This window comes from Triturus cristatus, chromosome 2_2, assembly GCF_964204655.1.
Source record: "Triturus cristatus chromosome 2_2, aTriCri1.1, whole genome shotgun sequence".
Lineage (NCBI taxonomy): Eukaryota > Metazoa > Chordata > Amphibia > Caudata > Salamandridae > Triturus > Triturus cristatus.
Window position 1 is genome coordinate 1,014,396,315 of NC_140582.1, and position 16,083 is coordinate 1,014,412,397.

At 45.3% G+C, this 16,083-nt stretch overlaps 1 protein-coding gene across 1 annotated transcript in view; it reads right to left on the bottom strand.

Annotated features, from left to right (window-relative positions):
* Positions 1-7,277: 7,277 nt before the first annotated feature.
* Positions 7,278-16,083, bottom strand: part of GRPEL1 (GrpE like 1, mitochondrial) — a 96,915-nt gene continuing 88,109 nt past the window's right edge. The window contains exon 4 of the mRNA XM_085642459.1: positions 7,278-9,091. Within this exon, the coding sequence (XP_085498585.1) occupies positions 8,745-9,091 (347 nt within the window). The 3' untranslated portion in view covers positions 7,278-8,744. The remainder of the gene's footprint in view (positions 9,092-16,083) is intronic.

A 16,083-nucleotide genomic window follows, 5' to 3' on the forward strand; every position in this document is an offset into this window, starting at 1 on the left:
AAGTTGTGAAAGCCGCCTATATCCTCAGGAGGAGAATCCGATGGCTCGGGAATGGGTGGAGAAGGCATTGGAAAAATATAGTCATCCCAAGGATCCAGACTTGTGTCCTTATCAGGCACTTCACCCTCTTCGATCTCTTCCTCATCAGAGGAAATGGTATCATGGTGTGATTGCGGCCCAGAACCAGTAGGATGAGGTGGTGAACTTGGTATGTCCGTCTGCGGAAGTGAGTGCGTCTCTTCAGCAGGATGTAAATCAGGAACATGCTGTTGTGGAGGAAATCGTTGGCGGTAATCCGCCAGCATGTCCTGAAGATCCTGTACAAGTGTAGGCGGGAGATGACTCGTTCCTCTACGATCCCAATCCCTTCTGGGATGTCTGTAATATGGTGTAGCAAGGTCTTCCTGGTAAACATGCTCCTGGTAGTCCTCCTCCTCATCTTCATCTTGGCATTTTATATGAAGTTCCGAGGGGTGCCGAGCTATACCGAAAGGACCCTCCTCATCCTCCATCAAAATCATCCTCCTCTGCATAAGTTTCTAGGATATGAGAAGGTAGTAAAGGAGATATGGTGCTGTAATCCTGCTTGTGAAAAGTTTTCAATTGAAAATGTGTGTAAGCGATAGGCGTAGTCTGAAGTTGGTGGAATCGCCTTTAATAAACTTCTCGTCGACGGGCTCTACGTCGTCGACGGAATTGTAGCCGACTGGGGCATCGACGGGATCGTCATAGTCGGTGGGCTTTCCGCCGTCGACGGGATAGTCATCGTCTGCGGGCTTTCCGTCGTCGGCAGGGTCTTCGTTGTCGGCAGGGTCTTCGTCGTCTAACTCTTCACCATCGACGAGCTCGTCGTCTATGGAATCTTGATCAGCGACGGCATCGTCGTCGATGGGACTTTCGTCGTCTAGTTAGACGTCGACGGAGCTTTAGAAACTGAACTTATTGTCGACGAGTCTTTTAAAACAGGCTTTTTAGAGATAGTAGATGTTTTAGAAGACATAATAGGTGAAGAAATAGACGTAGTGGAGACTGTAGCCGTCGACAGAGGAGCAGCAGAAGTCACAGAGACCGTATGTGAAGAAACCAATGTTAGAGTTTTAACCTGAGTTTTACTCAGTTCTAGAGGCTGAAGACCTTTTGGATACCTCAGAGTGTGAAGATAGCGATGACCCAGAGGATAATACTTGTGACCTCTGCGATTGGTCAGAAGTTTCATGGGAGGCCTTATGATGCTTTCTTCCTTCACTGGAAGAGCTATCAAGCGATCTAGCCCTTTTGCTAGATGTCGAGGCCCTGTCTTCTACCTCAGCCGAGAATGATTTCAGCCATAACAACCTTGCCTCCCTGTCCCTTAAAGTCTTAGCAGGGAAAGTCCAGCAAATTCTACAATCCTTAGCAACATGCTTAGGATGTAGACAGTTCATGTTGGTCGTCCACATGGACCCTCTTCTTATCACAGGGTCTGCAGGGTCTAAACAGAGCTTTCTTGTCAGACATTTCTGAAGAAAAAGTGAAGAAATTGAGTAGGCACTCAGGGAGACTCCCTTCCACACGACGTGCAGTGAAAATCTGAGGAGAACTGGCTCTGCTGAGAGGGTTCTAGAAGGGTGCTGATGTCTGATTGGTTGTTACCAATTCTTTGGTTCTTTTGCATAATGAGGTTGATAGGCTGCTAAGATCTAGGCTTTAGGCCTTTTCTTTGGGCCTACTACTACCACTAACACTTTTTGGCACTACTTTTTTATTTACCGGGGACTCCCGCCTCGGCGAAGGGATTATGATTCAGGCATGTGAATCTATGAAAGATACCCCAATACTGGATAACTACGATACTTTCCCTAGAGAAGCACGCCAGGCCACTAGCTCCAAAGACACTACATCCACAGTAGTCAAAGATGCAACCCTAGAGGAATTTATAATGCTAGAGCCAGATGTAATAAGGAAACTAGCAAACAGAATCAAATCAGGTTCACCTAGGGACCCAGCCCGTCCCGAAATCTTATTACAAGGAGCAAAATGTATTGTACCTTTCATATCAGAACTTATCTCCTGCTCCTTCCATTCGGGAAAAGTTCCCTATGAATGGAAAAAAAACACAAAAAGATGAGGTACTAGATAATCTATGTCCCATCTCGCTCTTACCTTTCTCTGCTAAAATCGCAGAAAAAATAGTTGACACTCAGCTCACAAAACACAGCGATAGTAATGACCTACTACACTGCTCACAATCAGGTTTCCGTGCCGCACATTCCACTGAAACCACCTTGCTCCTGGCCACAGAAACTCTAAGACAACGGGCGGACGAAGTTCACACAGCTGCACTGATCCTGTTGGACCTCAGTGCAGCATTTGATAGTCTTCCATGGCCTCCTCCTACAGAGGTTAGAATCTTGTGGAATCAGGGGTATGGCTCTGAGCTGGATGAAATCCTTCCTGGCGGAAAGGGGTTTCCAGGTTACACAAGACACATTCACTTCCAAGAGATCTCCCCTATTACAAGGAGTTCCCCAGGGGTCAATACTGAGCCCCACATTGTTCAACCTATATATGGGACCCCTTGCTAATATAGTGGAAGGTCACAAAGTGTCCATTGTATCATACGCTGACGATACTCAGCTTATCGTCACACTATCGCAAAACCCAGAACATAATGCACATCAATTTTCAAAATGTATCGAGGAAGTAACAGCATGGATGGCAGACCACTGCTTAAAACGTAATTGTCAGTAAGACCGAAGTGATGGTAATGGGAAGAGCGCCTTCTATCTGGACATCAGCTCGGTTGACGGAAGCACTTGGCCAGCTCCCAACCCCTAAAACCGAAATCAAGAACATTGGAGTATCTCTTGACCCCAACCTGACATATGAAAATCAAATCCGAAAAATAACAGGCAAATGTTTCGGAATGCTGAAAATCCTACGGAAAGTCATTGACCTACTACCGGTTCAAGCCAGAAAAACTAGAATACATGCAGTGGTCACCTCTCAGATGGACTACGGCAATGTTCTATACCTAGGTGTAGCTAAAAAAAGGCTGATGAAGCTGCAATCAGTCCAAAACGCTGCTGCCCGTCTAGTGCTGAATCTACCTAGAAGATCGTCCAACATAAAGGCCCTAGCCAATTTGCATTGGTTGCCTGTGGGCAAGATGATCCTGTTCAAGGCAATGTGCTTCTGCCATCGTATCCTAGCAAATAAAGGCCCAAGTTGTCTACAAGACATGATAACACCCTACACCCCCCATTAGAAGCCTAAGATCCGAAGGAAAGTCATTGGTAATAGTAACCAAAGGAAGGCCAGGCTAGGGGGCTGCTCTTTCAAATACCTGGCAGCAAAACATTGGAATTCACTACCAATGGATTTGAGGAAAGAGCCATGTGAAGCTGCCTTTAGGGAAAGGCTGAAAACTTGGCTTTTTCCAACCTATAAACCAGAATAGACTTTGAAACATGACAGATAGTGCTCACCTACCTATCTCGGGTCATTTGAGATTCTGCTCAGCGCGGGGACACACCGTTTGTGTAACCAGGCGCTCTACAAATGCTGATGATGAGATGCTATTTCAATGACTTATGGTAAGTATAGTGCCTAAAAGCACAGAACGCCACTTGTGGTTATGTGAGACCAGGTGAAAGTCCCAAGTTCAGGCCGACCGCAATGAAGCACGACCACATACAGGGACCAGGGTAGTCCTGGTGAAAAAACTACCTTCTCAAAGTCCAGTGCGAAGAATACAGTTCACAGTGGAGGAGGCCGCAAGGAGCGGAGAGAGTGTTGCAGATGGTGGTCCTTGAAGCACTAAGAGCAGGACGGTCATCGCTGTAGTGAGAAGATCCCGTAGAGTGCTGCAGATGGTCTTTGCGTTAGCAGTCACAGCAGGCTGTCGGATGCTGTAGCGACAGATCTTGTGTGCTGATCGTCACTGGGGATTGCTGTAGCACAAACATTCTGGTTCACTGGAGCTTCATGTTGGCAGTTGGCAAGTTCTTGCCGCGAACAGGCTCAGTCGCGGTCATGAATAGCCCAAAACTTCAGGATGTCTCCTTTTCCTCAAGAAGGAACTCAAATGATGCAACACCAATGGTACAGGACCAGAGAGGCACCTCTTAAAGGATCAGGCACTTACTACAGCAGAGGCTCAGGTAGGTCCAGTTGCAGGTCCACAAAGATCTAGTTAAGCAGGTCAGTTGTATGGAGGCCTCTGGAACTTGTGTCCCTGTCACTCAGAACAGGTCAGTCAGCAGATCTTTGGAGTAATTTCAGCCTGGGTTGAAGGGAGCAGGTCCAGTTTTTCTTCTCAGACAGCAGGGCAGGTCCAGTGCAGAAGATCAACTGGGCAGTCCTCCTTCTGTAGTATCCACAGGCCCAGGAGTATACTGAAGAGTGAGTCTGAGGGTCCTAGTTGGAGTTGGGGGCACAATAGACTAGTGTGAAGTTCTTTGTGGAGAGGTGTGGCTCACTGGTTAGAGGCGGCAGACCCGTAAGCAGAGGACGGCCCGGGACCAGGGTTCGATTCCCGACGCGGCAGGGTCGTGGACCAGGGTCAGCGGGCTCGATAATTCTCGCCTCGGAGCCTACTCCAGTCAGGGACCACACTCGGCAACTCTGGGCATTAGCTTGCCTCATCTTCACAATGGCCCCCCCAGACCGCCGGGGATGCTTGGTCGCACCTTAGAGATACCCATTAGGGACCATCTCTCAGGGTGAGCCAGGACGGGTTCCCCAGCGTTCGAAGCGCGGAGATACTCCTCCGGGAGTCGATTCTAGCGCTATATAAACCCACAATTAAATTAAATTTTGTGAGGGTGCTGTGCCAGTGCCTTTAATGTACCAGTGTGGTAGGTGACCGCTCTGCACCTCCCCCTCCCATTCAAGCCAGGATGGCCCATCCTCCCAACAACCAGACCCTCTATTGTGATACTGACTGGGAGGAATACACAAAGTCCAACAGCCAACTACACTTAGCCATGAGACCCATAAACAGGCCGCAGGTACTTAAAGGTTAGGACAAGCAAATTTTCAGAATTGTAACTTAAAATTTGACTTTACCATCAAAGAGGGTTTTAAATTACAATTAATCAGACATCAAAAATGACCTTTCTACCCGCTCCCAAACAAAAGTTATCACTTAAACGTAATAAGGTATCTCAATGATATACTATGGGAAAGGTTGGCCTCACCATAGTGAAGACAAAAAATAAAAAGAATGTTTTTCACTACTAGGACGTGTAAAACTTCCCAATCTTATGGGGATGGTAGCTTGTCCGGCACTGTATTTCATTTGAATGTACCTAGATTGCTGCTGTTGGAGCACTGTAGCTTATTTACAGTTCACAGCAAATACACGGAACAAGTTGAATTTCCAGCCACTGAAAATTTGATCCCATATTGCACTCTTTAGACATGTTTCCTCTTGCGTAAGTCAGTGTAATCCAGAACACACCTCAACTAAAATACTAAGCATTGTAAATATACACACACACATATATACACACACATAAATATGCCTTCAAAAATCTACTCGCCCACTTGCTATGGAGAGTCAGATTTTATCAGGTCGAGCTATATTTAGGACCTACTCACCCGTTCTGTCGTCTTGACAAAGAACAGGTGTTCTGTTCAGACAAAGTGAAGGACCCATAAAGATGCCTTTAAATCTTGTTTGTATTTTGTCACGTTTGCCAAGTCTTCAAAAACAGAGGTCAGAATTCAGTTTACAATTACTTTTCCTTCTCAGACTGCAGAGTTCAAGGATTTTGTAAAGTGAACTCTCTGACCTGCTGTACGAAGTGTTGAAGGAAAGGCTGTAGGTATTAGGCTTTTCCTAACACACATTTAAATAGCCAAAAGGTCAACTGTACAAACATTTCAAAATATATTTCAGTAATTGTGAAAGTCAATTTGTTTGCACTGCTGTGATAAAAATATTTTAAAAGGATGAAAAACAAATCAGGACACTTGGTAATGTGCAAATTATAGATATGTTTTTCTGAAACCCAATTTTCACAGATTGTTAATACACGATATAGTTTTATCAGTAAAGCTGCAAGGTAGTGGGAAGGTTTTTGGCCATTTCTTGGAAATTTACGGTCTGTAAATGACTGCATGACCACATCATGCTTTAGTAATACATTTATTAAAAGGGAGTGTTTAAACGTGAACGGAGAAACACTCCTGCCCCCACCCTGATGGCAATGCTATTATTAGTTGAGAGTCATTGTCAGGGATCACGTGTACCCTATATGTGGGCTAGATTCTTATTACACATGGAGCACATGCTTAGTCAATTTAATCCAAAAAAAAAGTTTTGTTTTGTACAGCAGAAATGCTGAGCTCACATATTTGAAGGTGCACGCGTGCGAATGAAGAAAAAGGTGACTATAAAATAAAATATTTGCCTATGATCACGCAAGTTGAGACAAGTTTAAAGGTAATAAATAAATATGTCTGCCCTGCACGCACTGTCCCTGTAGACAAGTTCTTTCCCTAGAATCCATTTAAATTATAGATAACACATGCTTACCGTTTACCCTCTGTCTGAAGTCTTAACCACATCACAAATACTTTTAGTTAATGCACGTTGCTTTTTCACTGGTGGAGATGGTAACTTGCCCACCAGTGTATTTTATTTGAGTGTACCTGGATTGCTGCTATCGGAGGACTGTAGCGTACTTCCCCTAGAATCCATTATATAGGCAAGTGTTTCCTTCCAATTTCCACCACAGAACATACTTGCTTGTTCTCCCTGGACAAGGTAAATTTGTAAACATTTCCAACGGGAGAAATGCCGAATTTGTGGATGCTCGCCAACTTTTGCCTGTACATACTACCTAACATGCAACAACTTACCTCAAACCCACATTAGCTTGTGCAGCAATTTGAATGTGCTGACAAAATTTCTACATCAGCAAGTCAACTGTGCAATGGTAAAATTCAACCATCGACAAGCGAATGTACCCGTGCCAAGTTGTTTAAGGTGGACAAGTTGAACATCGCTTGGATCATTACACTGGAAAGTTGGTCTTCACATTTGTTACTTCTGATAAGTAGATGCCGCATCTCGACAGTGGACTCCGCTGTGCACCTGAACGCAAATGTGGTTTCATCACTTCTACTTCACTGGATCTGAACTGAAAGTTGGTTAATGGAAGGAAACAACCTTTCTTCATGTGCAACTAACAGCCCTGTGGTTAAGAAACCAATTTAGGTTAGTGGGTAAAAAAAACCATAATGACAAAAATCAAACGCAACCTCAAAAATTCACAGAAGACAATCGCTCTCGTTTTATGTAACACTGTTTTATAGTGAAGGACACTTTCGAAAGTTATAAATCTATTTAAAGCAAATTGTTACAAAATATATTAAAACACACTAAATGTCTGTATAACACAATTTAATTCTGAATGAACTACACATTTAGCTTTAATATAATTTCTTTAGACATCAATGGTCCCGAGAAACGGAATCATCTTCGGAATGTAAATAAAACGCAGATCCGTGCATATCGTTTCTTTCAGTTTCTCTTTCAACTTCAAAATCCCACAAAATATACTGGCACTTTACTGGAAGGTGGGACCCAGAGGTCAGCCATGCATGTCGCTTTCTATGTCAATCAAGCAGCCTCTGTGTTGGACACAACATCGGAACTCAATGAGTAATGACATTTATACAAAAATTATTTTATTTAAAAAAAAACGCCCTTTGCTGCTCGCATTGGTTCTAAACCATTTCAAAGAAATTTGAAAGGCGCAGACTCTTTTCTAATGCCAGATGTCCCTTAACAATTACGTATGCAAAGCCTAGAACTCCCAAGAGGTGAGCAAAAAATGGGGGCATAAAAAAGGTAGGGCAGCCACAGCTGTCTCGTTTTTGAAGCATGAACTGATCTAGTTTACTTTGACAGCATCCAAGTCATGAAGATCTTATGTATATATTAGTTATATAACTACAGGTGTATGCGAGATTCAGCAATAAATTCCTTAGAATCATACGAGGACTTTGGGTGAATTCAACACGGATTCGGTGGTGCGAGGCCTAATGTCAGAGGGTGCAACGCTTTCAGGTTCGCAGTGGCAGCTATGCCTTGCAGGGATACGGATTGGTAAGTAATGGAACTTTTAAAATGTCACCAGCTACTCTTCCACTGGGACTTTCTGTGAAATGTATGGCCATAAAACAGGGGGCGTAGAAGCCCCACACATTTGTCCTTTTAGAGGGGGTACAGTAGCCACACTGCATCACGGAGAGCCTACACCGCTTGCTGATGATTACGAATAAACCAAGCATAGAATCAACTGGAATCCAGTGGGATAGCCTAGCATTGGGGCCACATGCTATGTAGTTGAATAATTCGAAAACGGGATCCCGTCCCTACTTCAGTCGGCGCGCCAAAAAAAAAAAACATAAAAGAAAGCAAACCTGCAAATGGCAGCCATTTTGTACATACACTCAAATTCATAAGCAACACGCTTGATAATCTAGGGCATATTTTTAGCCCACAGAAGCAAGATAAAATTAGCCTTTTAGAAATCCAAACTGTAGACAGTCTAAAAATGTGCATTAAAAACCAGGTTTTGAGTGGCCTACAAAGTTCAAGTGCCAAAGAAAGTAGTGGTGAAACAGCCAGACTCTGCCTTGGCAATACACAGGTCTCACGTACAAGATGTTCCCTGCTGGATGAGTCCAATCAACCATTCGTTAGAATTGTACAGATTTTTCATTTATTTTATAAAATAAATACAAAGCTATGCTCCTTTAACCACCCCTACCAAGGCAGGTCGCAGGGTGCGCTCATGTAGTTTATAGCCGACCTTTGTTACCAGTGCCACCGTCCCTGGCTCCTTCCCTTCGACGGGGGCATGAAACAGTGCTTCATGCTCGTAGGGATCAAACTTGGCACCCACAGGATTCAGCTTCCGTATACCATGTTTTTTGAACACTTTTTGCATCTGTCCTTCTGTCATCACAAGCCCTTCGTACAGGTTCTTCAGATGAGGGTTGTCTGCCTTAATCTCCTCTTTGGGTACACTTTCTGTTGCTTTTTCCAAGATGTCAGCCACTTCTAATAGGTCTTTGCAAAAACTCTGAATGCCTAAACATTTAGAAAAAAGAAAATAATGAAGTTAAGGCGGTGAAGCATGCAAGAATGGAGACTAACACATGACTAACCCTTGACAATATGCTGGCCTCTGAATATTTATAAACAAGTTACACATCTAGCGTTTCTTAAATGACGCCTCATAATTCAAGTTTAAATGATCATTAAATTTCAAATTTATGAGTTAATGAGAAATTCACTTATACCACTATGGAATATGCTACTTACCAGTATGCATCTGTTCTTGGCATGTAGAGCTGCAGAGCCACACACTTAGGATAAGACCGCCATCTGGTGTTGGGCTCGGATGATTGCAGGTTGTTGTTTTCTTCGGAAGAAGCCTTTTGGTCACGAGATAGGTGACTCGTCCTCTGGACAACAGTGCGCATGGGCATCCACTCCATCCTCAGATTGTTTTTCGACATGATGGGAAATGATGGAGTGTATAAGAAGAAAGAGAAAGGATGTCCATGTGTAGTGTCTAATTAAGACAATGCTGGAACAGATACAGGTCCCGGGGAGGCGGGTGGGCGTGTGTGGCTCTGCAGCTCTACATGCCAAGAACATGTGCATACTGGTAAGTAGCATATTCCGTTCGAGGCATATGAGCTGCAGATCACACACTTAGGATAGACTATATAGCAGTGTCTCCCCTAGCGGTGGTCACCTGTATCTGTTGCAGCAGTTTGGAATAGAGTTTTTAGGACAGCTTGGCCTACTGAAGCTTGTTTGCATTGCACATCAACACAGTAATGTTTAGTGAAGGTGTGTGTGGTAGACCATGTGGCTGCTTTGCAAATGTCTAAGGGAATGTTCCCTAAGAATGCCATGGAAGCCCCTATTTTACGAGTGGAGTGCGCCCTAAGGGGAACTCTAAGAGTGCGTTTAGCTTTTTGGTAACATATTTGGATACATTTAACTATCCACCTGGCTATACCAGATTTGGAAATGGGGTTGCCTTTATGTGGTGGAGTGAAAGCAACAAACAGCTGTTTGGTTTTGCGAAAAGGTTTGGTTCTGTCGATGTAATAAAGCAAGGCTCTTTTAACATCTAAGGTATGAAGGGCCCTCTCAGCTACTGAGTCTGGATTAGGGAAGAAGACTGGTAGCTCGACTGATTGGTTAAGATGGAAAGGGGAAATAACTTTAGGTAGGAATTTTGGGTTTGTCCTAAGAAACACTTTGTTACGATGTAGTTGTAGGAATGGTTCTTCAAGAGTTAAGGCTTGTATTTCACTTACCCTTCGCAGGGATGTGATTGCGATAAGGAAAGCCACTTTCCATGTTAGGAACTGCAGTTCGCATTTATGCATAGGTTCAAATGGAGGACCCATGAGTCTTGTTAGAACAATATTTAGATTCCACACTGGGGAAGGTGGTAATCTTGGAGGAATAATCCTTTTGAGACCTTCCATAAAGGCTTTGATGGCTGGTACCTTAAAGAGGGACAGGTGTTGTCTATTTTGTAAGTAGGCTGCTAAGGCTGCTAGGTGTAGACATATGGAGGCATTCGCTAAATTGCATCTTTGCAAGTGTAGTAAATAGCAAATAATGTTTTGGATGGAAGCATCCAGTGGACGTATATCATTGTTAGTGCAGTAAATGGCAAATCTTTTCCATTTTGCAGCATAACACGCCCTAGTAGTAGGTCTTCTAGCTTCTTTTATGATATTCATACAGTCTGGTGGGAGGTTGAGGTAACCAAACTCTAAGACTTCAGGAGCCAGATTGCCAAGTTCAGTTGCTGTGGATCTGGGTGTCTGATTTCTCCATGGTTCTGGGTTAATAGGGCCGGTGAAAGGCGCAATTTTTGATGTGGAACTAGCGATAGTTCCAGGAGTTTCATGAACCAGGGTTGACATGCCCAAGTGGGAGCTACTAGGATCAGTTTTAGCAACTGTTGTTTGAGCTTGCGCACCACAAATGGAATTAGTGGGAGAGGCGGAAAAGCGTACGCAAATCTGCCTGACCAGTTCATCCATATTGCATTGCCCTTCGACTGTGGGTGTGGAAACCTGGCGGCGAAGGTTGGGCATTTTGCGTTTGTGTGTGGCGAACAGGTCTATGTCTGGTTGGCCCCATTTTTGGAAGAATGGGAATAGGACTTTGGGGTGTAATTCCCATTCGTGGATTTGCTGTGTCTGACGACTTAGGAGATCGGCAACCTGGTTGTGAACCCCTGGAAGGTGTTCCGCTAGCAGGAAGATGTTTTGGGGAATTGCCCATCTCCAGATGTTCTGTGCGAGTTGGGACAGTTTGAGAGAATGTGTCCACCCTGCTTTTGTATGCAATACATTGTCGTCATGTCTGTGCAGATGAGGACAGTTTTGTTCTTTAGATGTACTTGAAAGGATTTCAGTGCTAGGAACACCGCTAGGAGTTCTAGGTGATTGATATGGAGCCGTTTTTGTTGAGTGGTCCATCTGCCCTGAGTGGGGCGTTGGAGGAGGTGGGCTCCCCACCCTGTGAGAGATGAGTCGGCGGTCAGCACTACTTGTGGAAGAGGCTCTAAGAACGGTCGCCCTTTGGACAGGTTGATGGTGTTCCACCATTTCAGTGAACGAAGTGAGCGACTGTCCACCAACACCAGATCGGTAAGTTGTCCGTGAGCCTGGTTCCACTGTTGTGCTAGACATTCTTGCAAGGGACGCATTTGGAGTCGTGCGTGGGGTACGATGGAGATGCATGACGCCATCATGCCTAACAGTTGCATAAACACTCTTGCTGGAAGAGAGTGTTGAGTTTGAAATTTTAAGATGAGGTTTTTTATGTTGGCTATCCTGGCTGTGCTGGGATAAGCTATGGCCTTGGACGTATTTATGGTAGCTCCCAGATATTGATGTATGTGGGAGGGTTGTAGTTGAGATTTGGGATAGTTGATGGTAAATCCCAAGTCGTGTAGGGTTTGAATAGTGCAGGGAGTGTGGAGAATGCATTCATCGAGAGTATTGGCTTTTATGAGCCAATCGTCGAGATACGGGAAGACATGGATTTGTTGTCTCCTGAGATGCGCTGCCACTACTGCTAAGCATTTGGTGAATACCCTGGGTGCAGTGGTTACTCCGAATGGGAGGACTGTAACTGATAGTGCTGTCCGTCTACCACAAATCTTAGATACTTCCTGTGAGCGGGATGCATGGGGATGTGAAAGTATGCGTCCTTGAGGTCCAATGTGGCAAGGAAGTCGCCTTGTTGAAGTAGTGGGAGGACTTGTTGGAGAGTGATCATATGGAAGTGATCTGAGTGTATGTACTGGTTTAGAAGTCTGAGGTCGAGTATGGGTCTTAAAGTCTCGTCCTTTTTGGGAATTAGGAAGTATAGAGAATATACTCCTGTACCCTGATGTTGGAGTGGAACTGGTTCTATTGCGCGTTTTTCAAGCAAGGACCGAATTTCCTGTTTGAGGAGTGTAAGATGGTGTGGAGACATTGGACGGTGTCTGGGTGGTATGTGTGTGTGGGGGGGGGGGGGTGTTTGTGAGTTTGAGGCAGTAATCAAACTGGATAATTTGTCTTACCCACTTGTCTGTTGTGATGGAATTCCAGACAGGTAGGAACTGTTGGAGTCTTCCCCCGACTGGAGTGGAATGGTCTGGGGGGAGTGGGGGCAAGTCACCGTTTAGTGGCTGGAGAGGTGCGGGTGTTGGTATTGTCCCGTCCTCGGCCCTTGCTATTGTTTCCCCTATATCCTCCTCTAAAATATCCTCTGTTAGGGGATGTTTGTGCGGAGGTTTGAAGGTGGAAGAGGAGTCTGTTCCCACATTTTTGGAGGCTCCCCTGTAAAAGGAGCGTTGAAAGGAGCCTCGGGTTGTGGAGACTGTAATGCTCCCATTGATTTAGCAGTCTCGTTATCTTTCTTCATTTTCTCTAGTGCAGTGTCTACTGCAGGTCCAAATAGTTGCTCTTGATTGAATGGGTGAGCAAGAATGGTCGTTTGTACTTCCAGCTTGAAGCCTGAAATACGTAGCCATGCGTGGCGTCTAAGTAGTATGCTTGTGTTAACCGCCCTAGAGGCAGTGTCCGCTGCGTCTAATGCACATTTGATTGACGCATTAGATATCAGTTTTCCCTCCTGGATGAGGTCATTGGCCTGGGATTTGTACTGATCTGGCAGGTGTTGCAAAATATCTTCTAGTTGATCATAATGAGCCCTATCATATCCAGCTAATAGGGCTTGTGTATTGGCAATACGCCAATGGTTAGCAGCTTGTGCTGCCACCCTTTTGCCCGAGGCCTCTAATAGCTTGGACTCTTTGTCTGGGGGCGGAGTGTCTCCTGCTGTTTGGGAGTTAGCCCGCTTTCGTGCGTTTGAAACGACTAAAGAGTTCAGAAGGAGCTGTGCCTTAATGTACGCGGGATCTAGTGGGGCCGGTCTATATTTTTTTTTCAATTCGGGGGTTAAGAACCCTAGCTCTAACAGGGTCTTTAAAAACCTCAGTGGCGTGTTTTATGACCCCTTTAATCATGGGCAAGATCTGAACTGATTTTTGCGACTGCTCAAATGTGTCGAGAAGAAAATCCTCTTCAGGTGAATCTGAGTGCATGGTGCCGCCCTGTTTATCAGCTCCCCAAACCCTAGGTGGTCATCAGCAGGGGAGGGTTTGGAGGGGTATGTAGTGGGATCAGGGATGTCAGGTAAAGGGAAAGCCCAGTCATCTAAGGGTGCCGTATCCGGGAGTGTGAAAGGATCATTAGGATCATTAAGGTCATCCGGGTCTCCCCCTCCCCCTAAATCATCATCATCATCCTGTGGAGGTGGTGTATGTGAAGGAGATGGTAGAGGAGGAGGAGGTGGGGGCAGAGGGGGTGGGTTGAGAGGTGATATAGGAGAGGAAGGACGAATGGGTGAGGTGGCAAAGTCCTTCTTTATGGGAGCTGGAGGAGGTGTTGTATCCAGCTTCCTTTTCTTGTATGGCACAGCGGTGACCTGTCCAATTTTTGGATTGATGTAAATCCTTTTTTGCGTGGGATACGGGCGAAAAAGTTCTTAATTGTCCGAAAGTGGCTTTGGTGCTGACTTTTTCGGTTCCGATCTATGTTTTGGGTGATCGGTAGAGTCTCTGGACTTTTTTCGGTCCCGAGGCCGAAGAACGTTTCGGTGCCGGTGGAGACTTCGGTGCCGAAGAATGTTTTGGAGCCGGTGGAGATTTCGGCCTCGATGGTCTCGGAGGCTGCTTCGGTGCCGAGAGTTGTTGAGTTTTCGGTGCCGAAGGTATTGTGGGCACAATAACATGTGGTTTGCTCGAGCCCAAGCCACCTGCAGGCTTATATTTCTTCGGAGCCGGGCCCGAAGGCGGGGCTTCTGAAGACGATTTTCGGTCGCGACTGGGGCCAGCTGGCGGAGTCTTGACCAATGTCTTTTTTGGGGGGGTTGGGGTAGGGGCACTGGTACTCACTCGTTGCCCCGGAGTGATGAGGTCATCAGAATCGTCCGCTTCGGATAAGATTTGGAGGTCTTCGGAATCGTCTTCCGGGACATCCTGGGCAAAGATGTCCTCTGGTTCTGGAGCTGGTCTGGCCACGATATGGCGTTGAGGTCTTCGGTCCCGGATGGTTTTCTTGGAACGGAATGCGGCGCAGGCTGGACAGTTGGATTAGTTAAGTTCCGGCGAGAGGCACAGGTTGCAGACCTCGTGGTAGTCACTGTGGGGGACCTTTGCTCCACATTGGGGGCATTTTTTAAAAGGTGTCCTTTCCATGAGCCGTATCCGGAACCGGTCCGATTGGATTTCGACGTCGAGTTGTAGAGATTATTTTCAGAAGTTTTCAGCTGGAGTGGAAAAGTTCATCCGAACCCAATGGCGGAAAAAAATAATCCGAGGATGGAGTGGATGCCCATGCGCACTGTTGTCCAGAGGAGGAGTCACCTATCTCGTGACCAAAAGGCTTCTTCCGAAGACAACAACAACCTGCAATCATCCGAGCCCAACACCAGATGGCGATCTTATCCTAAGTGTGTGATCTGCAGCTCATATGCCTCGAACATTAAATTGTCACATGGGGATGAATGCAAGTGGCCTGGTAAACAGGCTGCGGTTCACAACCCATAAAAGACAGAACTGTAGGTTCGATAATACTGGGTTGTGGAAATTAACCCAGATCACGAGACAATGAGGGATAAAAACAAAATGCAGAAATCAATATTTCACACCATCAGCTATATTTATATGCAGTTTATTACAAAGACAGTTCACCTGCTTGGAGCAGGGAAGGGTCTAGTTGAAAAACTAATGCGTCATGGTGTTCCTGGTTATCTTTTGACTTCATGGGAGGGCAAGTAAACATCTCCCTGTGTGTGAAATCTAGCTCTGTTCACTGCTGCTTCTCTAACCCACCAGCAAATCTGGACCCAAAATAGGAACTTCTGCGAATAATTACAAATATAACGATACAGAACGAGAATTGAAGTCAGTGCAAGGAAACGAGGAGGCCCTGTTTAAATACACAACAAGAATCATTGAACGCACATTCTGGAGTTGATGGTGCAAAAGTGTAATTTATTAAGGAAAGTGAACAACACTACGTGTTTTGGCCAGCAGGCCTGGATCACGGCTGACTGGCCAAAACGCATAGTGTGTTCACTGTCCTTAGTCTGTTGCAAAAGGAGAGAGGGAGAGAGAGTCTCTCTCTCAAAGCAGAGAATCCTGAGTAGGTGGAAAGCAGCTCCTATGCAGAGCACCCTACAACACCAGCAACACTAAAATATGCCCACCTCAAATGTCTGTTCTTCTAGCAAAGTTTTTTAAAGCATATGATTAGCATCCACGCCAGCTAGAAAGGGACAGTCTTTGCCACTTATACAGCAAAGTCTTTAAGCAAAGGATTAGCTAGTGCCATCTATGCAGAGCTGTAAAATGACAAACGCATTATACCACTTCAGGCACAGAATTGCAGCGCTGGATTGGTAAAATAACATACAAGCAAAAGCAATGGCAAATTACAATGTTCCTTGTAACCTGTTAAAGAAAGGAATAATGTCTCAGGGTT